Below are 12,166 nucleotides of genomic sequence, written 5' to 3'. Positions count from 1 at the left end.
AAGAAGGATACATCAGAATCATAATTTAGAAGGGAAACAACCTATAATTAAAAATCTACTCATCTGACAAAGGTCTAATATCTAGAATTTACAAGGAACTTAAACATATTTATAAGAATAAAACAACCTCATCACAAAGTGGGCAAAGGATATGAAGAGACACTTCTCAAAAGAAGACATTTATGCGACCAACAAGCATATGAAAAGAAAACATCACTGATCATCAGAAAAATGCAAATCAAAACCACAATGAGATACCATCTCACACCAGTCAGAATGGTGATTATTAAAAAGTCAGGAAACAATAGATGCTGGCAAGCCTGTGGAGAAATATAAACACTTTTACACTGTTGGTGGGAATGTAAATTAGTTCAATCATTGTGGAAGACAGGGTGGCAATTCCTCAAGGATCTAGAACTAGAACTACCATTTGACCCAGAAATCTCATTACTGGGTATATACCCAAAGGAATACAAATCAGTCTACTATAAAGACAAATGCACATGTATGTTTATTGCAGCACTATTTCCAATAGCAAAGACTTGGAACCAACCCAAATGCCCATCAATGATAGACTGGATTAAGAAAAGGTGGTACATATATCCCATATCCCATGAAATACTATGCAGCCATAAAAAGGAATGAGATCATGTCCTTTGCAGGGACATGGATGAAGCTGGAAGCTGTCATCCTCAGCAAACTAACACAGGAACAGAAAACCGAACACCGCTTGTTCTCACTCAGAAGTGGGAGTTGAACAATGAGGACACGTAGACACAGAGAGGGGAACAACACACACCAGGGCCCATTACGGGGTGGGAGGTGAGGGGAGGGAACTTGGAGGATGGGTCAATAGGTGCAGCAAACCACCATGGCACATGTATACCTGTGTAACTAACCTGCACGTTCTGCACATGTATCCCATGTTGTTTTAGAAGAAATGTTTAAAAAGAAGAGAAAAGTCTTTTTATCGTAAAATAAATAGAAACCTATTACCCAAAGATTTGAAATTAGAAACAGAAAACAAATTATTCATAATCCCACAATCTATCCGAACCACTTCTACCACTTTTTAATGTTACAAATAATCTTAATATCTAACACAACCAATTAGTTTAAGTCATTGAACATGCATACATTGGTATCTGTCATTTTCAGTTATTTAGTAGTTTTTATTACGGTTCATTGTCGTTTACTTTCCTGTCTTTTTTTCATTTCTTTCGTAAAACAGTATTCCTTTAAAATATTATGTACATATTTTGCACTTTTTAGTTAACTAGGTTAAATACCATATTTTTTGTCTAAAGCCCTCCTTAAATAATGAACTATAAAAATTCCATTAAATGATAGAAGCTGATTAACAAAGCATGTTTTCATTTTATGTTGATCACAGCAGATAATAAATTATTAGGATTTGTAGTAAAGTTAAAGCATAGCATTTTCAATATATATTACTAGCAGTCTTCTTGTTATCTGGAGGTCTTATGGCATAATTGTGACAACATTAAATCTGACTGATGCCTTTACCAAAAGTCTTTATAATGTTGATTAAGTAAATAAATCTCTATTTAATATAAGTCTTTACTATGTGCAAGACATTATAAATTCAGTGGAGATATGAATGGAGAAGAAATGAGCTGGTGGACATAAGATATATTTGTGGCAGTTTCTAATCAATAGATCTGAGATTGTAAGTTGTTTACAAGCCCAAATTCAGATGATATATATATATTTTGATCACTGGCCTTGTGTTTTACCAAAATACAAATTGTTTACCATCGCTTAAAATTGGGAGCTCTCATATAAAACTTCAGACTTCTGACCTCATCTTGTATACATAAGATCTGACAGTTTCAGATTGGAATTGCTCACTTCCACCAGGCAACAATTAACTGGGAGCGAGTAGCAGGTGTGCCATTTAGAGGGCCTACCTCAAGTTTTCCAGAGACACCACCTGGCCAGCCTCATTCAGTTACCTGCTTAGGGTTTAACAAACCCGCCTCACAAGGAAAAGGAAATAAGTAGCTAAGCAAGAAGAGAAACTGCATTTGGCACTCTGCTTTCATTTAATAGGCACTGAATATTTGAGAAAGAGAGAAAAACTGGTAGGAAAAAATAATACAATAAAAGAGATGAGAATTTTGACAGAAAGAACTCTTGCTTCCAACTTTCTCACTTCAACAGCTGTTCAGTAATGCCCACCCCAAGTCTGCTTGCTTTTTCAATGCTGTGCCTGGGTAGGCATTGATTTATGTTAGCATACTACCTTGCTCATTTACTACATCTCTACTACAAACTGTTGCCCTTTTGAAGTACCTCTTGTGAATGTTTTGCAGTAAGTGCTTATATGAATGTTGTTTTCTCGATTCAAAAAAAGTTTGACATATTATTAAAATGCAAATCATTGTTTGATTTTTACACAGGCTGAAGAGATCACTTTAACAATTGGCCAAGCATTTGACCTGGCATACAGGAAATTTCTAGAATCAGGAGGAAAAGATGTTGAAACAAGAAAACAGATCGCAGGGTTACAAAAAAGAGTGAGTAAACTAAGCTTGTTGTTTTACATTTGTGTGATGTAAGTACAGGGAAACTTGCATATCATCAAACAAATTTAGAAGACCTGCCATTAAATTTCCCCCACACTGACTGATTGGAACTGCTTTCACTATGTTCCCATAATTTTTCATTCCTGATCCCCTGCATAGCTTTTTTTTTTTTTTAACTATTTTATATTGAATTCCCACAAGAACTTAGTGTTCTCATGTGACTTTGCTTCACTTCCTGATGCTTCTCATGGGGATCAGAGCAGCAGAAGCAGCAGATGCTGGGTAAGTGGTTTTTCATGCAGATCAGATTCCTTGGTAATTAAATTATGCCTTTCTCCACTCTTCAAAATCATCATAAGCAAGTTTCACTGTCTTGTGGTTATATTCCAAGATTATGGGTATAGTTTGCACAGTCCAACAAGAAAACACAATGTTGAGATATTAGGAACATAAAATTTGCACACACATACAAATATATTATAAATTTAAGTCTTTCAATGATCTGAAATCCTCCAACATTTCCCAAACTTTATCAAACAGTTTTCTCCCCATGCACAACAAAGTACATTAAAGTTTTACATAATATAAATTCCTACTTATAACTGTAGCTGGTATATTCCAAGAAAAAAAAACAGAAAGTTATTCAAGAATCATTTTCTTTTTAGATCCAAGACTTAGAAACAGAAAATATGGAACTTAAAAATAAAGTACAAGATTTGGAAAACCAACTAAGAATAACTCAAGTATCAACATCTCCCGTAAGTATATTGAATATGTGTATGTTTTCCTTAGAAACAAGATTTTGTGGTGATGAAACATCTCTGTATCACTAGTTCTGCAATATTTCATATAATACTTTGGGATCAGTAATTTCAAAGTAAACATGCATAGAGATGAAGGCTGCTAAGCAGTTTAATTTAAAACTTAAAATTACCTAGTTAGTTCAAATCAGAGTTGTTTTCTATGTTGCTGTTTTCCTCTGGGTTTTCTAACATAATTCAACCCTCGACTTAGTCTTAAGTTTTATTAAATAATATAATTTTTCTCTTTGTGGCATATTCTTCTTTCATTTCTATCAATTACTATTTGCTGAGTTAGATTTAATGACTTACGCCAGTCTCCCCTTGAAGTGCTCAACTTCATTATAGGAATTCAGCTGTGAGCAAGACTGAACCTGGTTTCTTATATTACATGGTAAGGGTTTCCCACTGAGAGTGAGGCAATTGTATTTCAAACATTAAAATGAGTGGTATTCTCTGCAGACAAAACTCAAGTCCTTGTAGTTAAAATATTTATGTCTGATTTGTCACAGTTTTGAAATCCTTTTCCCAATACCATGTATGATATCATTATTACGTGATTTTGGCAAAGGGAATTTATTGGAGGGAGGTGGAATTTAAAACAATATTTTTTCTAGGCAAAATATATTCAGGAGAAGATGATTTTTGGTTTGAATCATCTGTACTACTGATATTCTCTATTAAAGTGTATTTATTATTATTCATTTAAAAAATTTAATATCTAAGCCAAGCACAGTGGCTTATATCTGTAATCCCAACATTTTGGGAGGTCAAGGCAGGCAGATCGTTTGAGCCCAGGGGTTCAAGACGAGTCTGGCAACATGGTGAAACCTTGTCTCTACAAAAAATACAAAAAATTATCCAGGCATGTTGGCACACCCCTGTAGTCTCAGCCACTGGGGAGGCTGAGGTGAAAGGATGGCCTGAGCCCAGAGGTCATGGCTACAGTGATCTATGATAGCACCACCCCACTCCAGCCTGGGTGACAGAGAAAGAAGCTGTTTCAAAAAAAAATCATATCTAACTTATAACATAAACATGAACTGAAAAAAGAAATTCGTTGCAAAATTTTTTATGGAAGCTTACTGTGCTTCAATGAAAATGTTCATGTTTTAATATCTAATACTAGAATCGTTCACAAGGTCATCACTATGAATAAGAATGTTTCTATAGAAGTTTCATTTTGGGTTTCAAACTTGGCACACTCTGGAAATGGGTCAAAAAATGATCTTTCCTGTAAACTCACATTTTTCCACCTCCCATATGAAAGAGTGAGCATTTCCATTGCTTGGCTTGTGGGTTTTGTGTTTTGTGCCAGTAGGGCTGCTATGGCCTTGATGAGAGAGGTTGGGACTGAGGTACTGACCTCTGTGCTGGAGCATCCTCTTCAGGTTCTGGTTTTATTCTGATATTCCTTCTTATTTTTTCTTGTCACTGGTTGCTGCTTACCAGGATTATGATTTTTTTCTCGCCTCTCTAACTGCAAGGGACAGAACATCAGCTCAAATTTGTTATTCAACCTTCCATCCCAAGATGAAACACACATCCTCTTGGGTCTTGTTGAAAATCATATTATAAGCCATGTTGTGAAATATACTAGGAGAATAAAAATAAATATACTTCATTTATATGAAGGGGAAGTAAGTTTTTCAAGGAGTTTTGATAACGTAGTTGTTTCTGGAATTCATCACATATGAAGAGTAGCGTTGCTTTCATTTTTGTGTTGACAAAGGAGTAAAGTAAGCTCCATCAGCTTTTTGGATCCAAACCCAAAACTGGTCATTGTGTATCCTCTTTACCTGAGGAAGAACATTTGAGAAGAGCAAAGAGGTTTCAAACATATTAATCAAACTGCATCCTACCTTTTTTATCTTCCCAAAGCAGACACTGCTCTGAGAAGAAGGTGGGTCAGGATTTGGATTATGAATGTGCATTGGTGATTTCATAGGGTTGCTGAGTCAGCTTCAGAAGTGACAAAGGACAGGAGGAATGACAAGATGACCCTTGCTTCGGTGTCTTTGACCATTTGGCTGAAATAGCTATTTCAAGTGGAAAGCATGCAATTTGGTATATGAAGGAAACATAACATGTTCATAAGCATAATTCATTTATTTAGCAATTCTCACTAGTAGAGCCAGTTATATATAAAAAGTAAAAATATTGAAAAAGCCATGTTTTAAAATGAATTAGCCCTCCCAAGGTTACATCATGTAATAATTATTTTAGGCATTGTGTTCATCTTGGCCTGAATTTATCTAAATAAAATGCTTCAAAAACTAGAACTAAGAGGTTGAATTTATAAAGAAATAATTGTTTTTAAATCACTGTCTTACACTTAGTTCATATATGTAGAAAATTTGTTGTATCCTCGATCATTGCGGAAATGACAAATTATAACTTTGCAATCTACTTATAGTCTTTTGTCATGTAATGTCATTGTCTACACTTTTTCTTTAACTTTAAAAATTATTTGTCACATGACTTTTTAGCTCCTAAAATCTTATCATATGATTTTTTAAATTGTTGATATGCTGGAAGATGTACGTCTTCATTAAGATAGAATCTGGAGGACATTATACTAAGTGAAATAAGCCGTGCACAGAAAGACAAATATCACATGATGTCACTCATATGTGGAATCTAAAAAAATCAAACTCATAGAAGCAGAGAGTAGAATAGTGGTTACAGGGAGCTGTGGCAGAGTTGTATAGAAAGGGTCTAGAAGATGATCAAAGGATGCAAAATTTTAATTAGGAGAAGTAAGTTCAAGAGATCTCTTGTACAACATGGTGATTATAGTTAATAACAAGGTATTATACACTTGAAAATTGCCAAAGTAGTTTTAATTGCTCTCACAACAAATATGTGAAAATAGAATTTGTTTGATTTTTAAAAGAAAGTGAACTCAAGAGCATTTTAAAATTGCTAAAATTTAAATGTAAAATTAAATGCTAAAATTTAAAATGTAAATTAATGAGATACCTAACCAATTCAAATGGTTTACAAAACATTGTTACAGCATTTGCTAATGTGCTTCTTATTAAAAAACATTTTTGCTTTTCATTTCTGATTTTAGTAATGTAGCTATGAAATAAACTTGTAGAACACTAAGTACAGCTTATTTATTTCATATCTACTCAAATGACGTCCCAAATTCCTGATATTAAAATAAAATAAAATTAGTTACCTGCAGTTATTTTTGAAAATTTATTAATGATTCAGATTATTGAATTTGAAAAACAGACAATGCAAATGGCAAATAATAAAATGTAAATTTATAATATCTTATTTAATAGCTTACCATGTGCCTGCAATAAAGAAATTTCTGTTAAGTTAGAAATGTTTTACATCTGTTCTTTCTTATGAAATTTGAACATCAGTTTTACAGGACACACAGCAGGAACACAAAGTACCTCACAGAGTGCCCCCACGGCTAGCAAAGTAAATGCTTAATGAGTTTATAACCCTGGAAATAAGACTCTGTGGGTTTTATGTGTTTGTTTTGAGCTCAGAGGACTGAGGATTAGAGTGCTCCAAAATGACTAAAGTTCTCATCAGTTTGTTCAAAGGATTAGAGGCAGTGATCGATACATTATTAAAGAATCATTGAAGTGAATTATGAATCCCGTTATGCATATTGAATTACAACATAGGTGGGTATGGTATATGCAATTAATTTGGAATCTGATGAGTTTTTAGTGATGAGAGGAGCCCCTCACACAGAAAACTCTTCACAACTGACCAGCCCAAGACAGGTCTTGATCCCACTGGAAGCCAAATTTTTCAAGTCACAGAAAGGTGACACTTTTATCAAAAAACTCTAATGCAGGTATAGTTCTTTATAAATTATTTAATGCTATAATTTGGTTCATAAAAATATACCTTTAAGCACAATAATGTTCTGAAATATCTGGATATGCTGGCCTAACACAATATAGTTCACACTACGCAATTGCTAGTCAAATAAAATGCATCTTTTATCTTAGCTTTAATGTAATCTCTTTGGGGAAAGGGAAAGAAAAAAGTAGGAATGGAATTTTGGGAGTTGTGGAATTAAAAGTAATGTGAAAATAACAATAATGTAAATTAATATTATAGATGTTATTTTCTTATCAGTTTGTGATGAAGTAGAAGATAAAGTCAGACATGGCAAGCAATGGAAACATTCTTGATAAAATTTGATTAGGCCAGGCATGGTGGCTCACGCCTGTAATCGCAGCACTTAGGGAGGCAGAGGTGGGCTGATAGCTTGAGTCCAGGAATTGGAGACCAGCCTAGGCAACATGGCAAAACCCTATTTCTACCAAAAATACAAAAATTAGCTGGGTGTGGTGGTGCATGCCTGTAGTCTCAGCTACTTGGGAGGTAGAGGTGGAAAGATTGCTTGAGCCCGGGAGTTGGAGGCTGTGGTAAGCCTGGGAGGTCAAGGTTGCAATCAGCCATGATCATGCCACTATATTCCAGCCTGGGTTACAGAGTAAGACCCTGTCTCAAAAGCAAACAAATAAATAACAACAACAAAGCTTGATTAGATAACTAAAAAATGACAAGCCATCTTCTCTAACAAGAGGTCCAAAGTTAAAGTTGAATTTCCGTAATACAAGACAATGATTCAAATGTACCAAATCTCCTAATAGTATATTACAGTCTTATTGATGTTGATATCCTTATTCTGTGTTAAATCATAAATTTAAAATGTGAGGCCCAATGCAGTAGAATGATCTACATGGACACCTTTGTACTTTAAAGAGTCTCTGTTTAGGTGAGAACATAGGGGCATGCATGTTTCTACTTTCCTCAGAGACGCCCTAAGGGAAGGTTGTTATTTCTTAGAAAGTTTGTCAGTCACTTATATGTTATATACATGAACATGAATTGGTCATACTGATGGATTTTGAATTGCAAACTAAGTAATTTTAGGTTGAAACCTTGAATAAAAATATTCAAGACTTCTAAAATGTTCCCTCAAAGTTTTATGGTGTACATTTCAGTTTTGGTTTTGGTCTTCCTAGTCCCACTGCTTCATCACTGGGATTTTGAAATCGTTCTTAATAGCAGACCGTATGTTACAATGCATATCACTTTGATTTTCATTTTATCTCACTTGTTGATTGTATACATTTGATACAGTTGTGATCTGCTATGAAATATTATAAAATGTGTACTGAAGATCTAATATTTCCATACATCTAGGCTCTTTGGTTTTCACAGTTTATGTATTTCAGATGTTAAAGGGTTTGCATTCCATGGGGGAAAGAAAGAAAGGTTGGTAATAAATACATAAATATTTCAATAAATAAATGTAACCATTTAGATCTTGTATATGCTATGAATAAAACAAAATAGAGCAGAATAGAAGAGAATGATTGAGAATGTTGTTTAGAGAAAGTGACCAGGGAAGCAAGCCCCTTCAAAGAAGGTAGCACTTGAATTGCAATCTGAATGATAAAATGTTAGCAAATGCAACAGACTGAAAACAATAACAAGAACTTTGCAGCTGCAGTGTAGTGACTGAAAGCCAAAACAATTGGAGAGGACATTGAAGAGAGACTCAGAGTCTAGGTTTGATAATCCTTCATAGGCAATGGCAAAGGATTGGTTTTTTTTTTTTAATGCAATGATATGTCACTTGAAGGTTTTAAATGGAATTTGTGGATCATCTGGCTGCTATATGCAGCATGGACTGTAAAGAGGCCAAAGTGATGTCCCAGAAATAGACATTTCAGTAGTCTGGGAGGAGGGTAAATTAGACTATAATTCTACCTGTAGAGGTTATGAGCAGAGCTTGATTTTTGACACATTTTGAAGGTAGAGCTTGCAAAATTTACTAATGGATTTGTTGAGGGCAGTATACGCACACACACACAAAAGGAGCAGGAGTGTCCCTTCAGGTTTTCTCCTTAACATGTGGGAAATGATGCCATTTTCTGAAACAGACATGACTTAGGGGGAGTGAGTGATAAAGAATCAATATTTCACTTTTGCCTATGTTATTTCTGCCAACTAGACAACCAATTGGAAGTGCTTATCAGGTGGCTGAATATACAAATCTGGAATTCATAGAGAAGGTCTGGTCTCATGTGCTTGAGTGAAAAAAAAGTTTGTCCTTTTTTATTGTAATTGTTTATTGTTTAGTTAATATGCCCAATATAAATTTGGTCACTGTGAGCTTATGTAATTAAGTTCTAGCTAAAGAAAATAATATGAGACTACTTTTTTGTTCAGTACTGAAATTAAGACATTCCTAACAAGTGTATCTTTAATATTTGCTTCCGACCTTTTTCACTTAAAACCAATTCTTCATATGCATGATACATGGAGACCACTCCTATTTCTCACTTTCTCATATAAAAATTGATATGAATATATAACACTTGATGTATATAAAATATTTTCTTACTTGTTTTTAAACAGAATGCTTACATATCTTCTAAATACCACCACGATTGGGTCAATCATGGGTTCCTTTTCTATCAAATGAAATAGTCTTCAAGAGTACCTATATTACATACCTCTGTATCACACTGAAATTGTGAAAATCTTTTCCCTGGTTTTAGATATTGGATCCTTATTTTATACAGTCACTTAGATACACTGAGAAATTTCCGTTACTTGACTGTGCTGTTTGCTTTTTGCTGTGTTCCAGTGGTTTGGCAATAGATTAGAGGTTAGGTTTTCCACCATTTGGTACTAATTATCTGGGAACAATCTGATTTCCATTTATTGCATTCATATGGCAGTGCTGCCTGTATTTATATTAGAAAAAAAGAGTTTATTCTGCCCTCATAGCCTCATAGCCTCATGAATGCCTGCAGAAGATTGTTTCATTGTAAGATGTGGGCATAACAAGTTCAATCAAAATGTTCCTCTTGATTCTTGTATCTGGGTACTTTCATTTTACCCTTCTGACTATAGAAGGTTTTAACCAAACCAGACTACTGCCAGGAAGCAAAGTGAGTAAAATTCTAGTCTAGGGAATATTGGATTCTATTGCTGAGTAAAACAAATGTCTTCCTTTCAATTAAACCCTTAGGTAAAATTATTTCTTTACATAATCAACTGTGTGGCCACTGATTAGACTTGATAGGACAATTATAGCCTAAAATGTATATTTCATTGTGGATAAACAGTGTATCTATTTATTTTCCTCTAGTGTTTTCTCTGCTATTATTGAAGTGAGAATGGGCAAGAGCAGATTGTGAAAGATCTTAATTACACAACAAGCTGAATGTGAATCTTTAAACAAAGACATAAATTTTAAACATGAATTGGTTCAAGAACATTTGATGCCCACAAAAAATGATTACCATTCCACAACTTCACTTTCATAATTGTTAGTTGCACAAGATAATTCTAAAAGCATAAACCCTGTCTAACAGGAAGAAAAATATGTTCCCATTCCAGTTCTGATCATAAGTACCTGGTCAAGTCATTTAGCTTCTCCTTGTTGCAGTTTTCCGCTTTGTGCTACAATTACATCCATTTAACTTGAAAGATTCTTGTGAAAACTGTAAGACAGTAGGTCTTACAACTAACAGATCAATATAAACCAACTGTAGACCTAGAAATCTGAAAAAACACAGACCTTGTGCTGTAAGTTGTAATCATTACTTTTAAACTTTATTTAAAAACTGATATTGAAGATATGTTATAACAATTAACTTTAAAAGTATGAATCAGCATGGTAATCTAGAAACATCTGCTAGAACATTTTATGCTACCATTTTCTTTCTCCATCTTTAATGTTAATTATAATTTTCCAGGTTTTTTAACTAGAAAAAATTAATTTAATATACAAATGTAAGGGAATTTATTTCTTAATTATTTCTTAATTTAATTATAAATATAATTTTGAACTCTGCCATTTTAGTAGTTGTGATAAATTATATTTTAATCTTGACATTTTTATTTTATGTTTAAAAAGTCTTTGGATATTTGGATATTTGTATTGCCAGTGCAATTAACAGTGAAACATAAAATTTCAGTATAATCCTAATATTTCTATACATATTATGACAGAATTGCTTAATCTTAAAAGCAGTGTTTCTGTTATTATTGTTCAAATGTATGTAATATTTACTGATAGAATTCAAACACTTTTATGATATTTCTTCTTCTTGTCACATTTATATAAAAGTCAAGGTTGAAATATTCACCATTGCTTAAATGCACCAAGACACTACTTACTGAAAAACAGAGCTACAAAGGAGAGGGAGAGCATTAGGACAAATACCTAATGCATGCAGGGCTTAAAACCTAGATGACGGGTTGATAGGTGCAGCAAACCACCATGGCACATGTATACCTAGGTAACAGACTTGCATGTTCTGCTCATGTATCGCAGAACTTAAAAAAAAAAGACAAAAGAAAAAGAGCTACAAAAGTGTAGCAAAAACAAATCTCAAACGTGGACACTCATTATTAACATATCTGAATAACCTAACAACTTCTGTATAATTAACACATAATTTTTTGCACAGAATTCCCCTTAGTATAATAATTCAGATTCTGTGCATGTTCCTAAAGACCAAGACACCTGGAACTACGAACATAAAGGAGTTGCTTGAACAATGGTGCCATGTACTTCTGCAGGACAATCCAAAAACTTTGGTTCCTAGCCATCTGTCAGAATACTGACAGAAAGCCCAAAATAAAATTCCTCGAACTGTTTTTCTTCTAAACAATGTACTTAATTACTTAAACACATAAACATCCTCAACCAGTTAAAAATAGCAACCAAAGGAAAAAAAAAAAGACTGATTCCAGAACCTTGGGACCTGAGTGCAAAATTGTCACTGTTTGTCATTTAGGTGCCAA

The 12,166-nt window shown here is 33.9% G+C and overlaps 1 protein-coding gene across 5 annotated transcripts in view; it reads left to right on the top strand.

Annotated features, from left to right (window-relative positions):
- Nucleotides 1–12,166, top strand: part of GULP1 (GULP, engulfment adaptor PTB domain containing 1) — a 321,470-nt gene that overhangs the window by 292,357 nt on the left and 16,947 nt on the right. For all 5 annotated transcript variants that reach the window (XM_011936483.1, XM_011936480.1, XM_011936482.1 and 2 more), the window contains 2 exons: nucleotides 2,424–2,540; nucleotides 3,215–3,307. In XM_011936483.1, the coding sequence (XP_011791873.1) occupies nucleotides 2,424–2,540; nucleotides 3,215–3,307 (210 nt within the window). The remainder of the gene's footprint in view (nucleotides 1–2,423; nucleotides 2,541–3,214; nucleotides 3,308–12,166) is intronic.

Source organism: Colobus angolensis, unplaced genomic scaffold (assembly GCF_000951035.1).
Source record: "Colobus angolensis palliatus isolate OR3802 unplaced genomic scaffold, Cang.pa_1.0 Scaffold153, whole genome shotgun sequence".
Taxonomy (NCBI): Eukaryota; Metazoa; Chordata; class Mammalia; order Primates; family Cercopithecidae; genus Colobus; species Colobus angolensis.
This window is presented reverse-complemented; position numbering and strand designations above follow the sequence as displayed.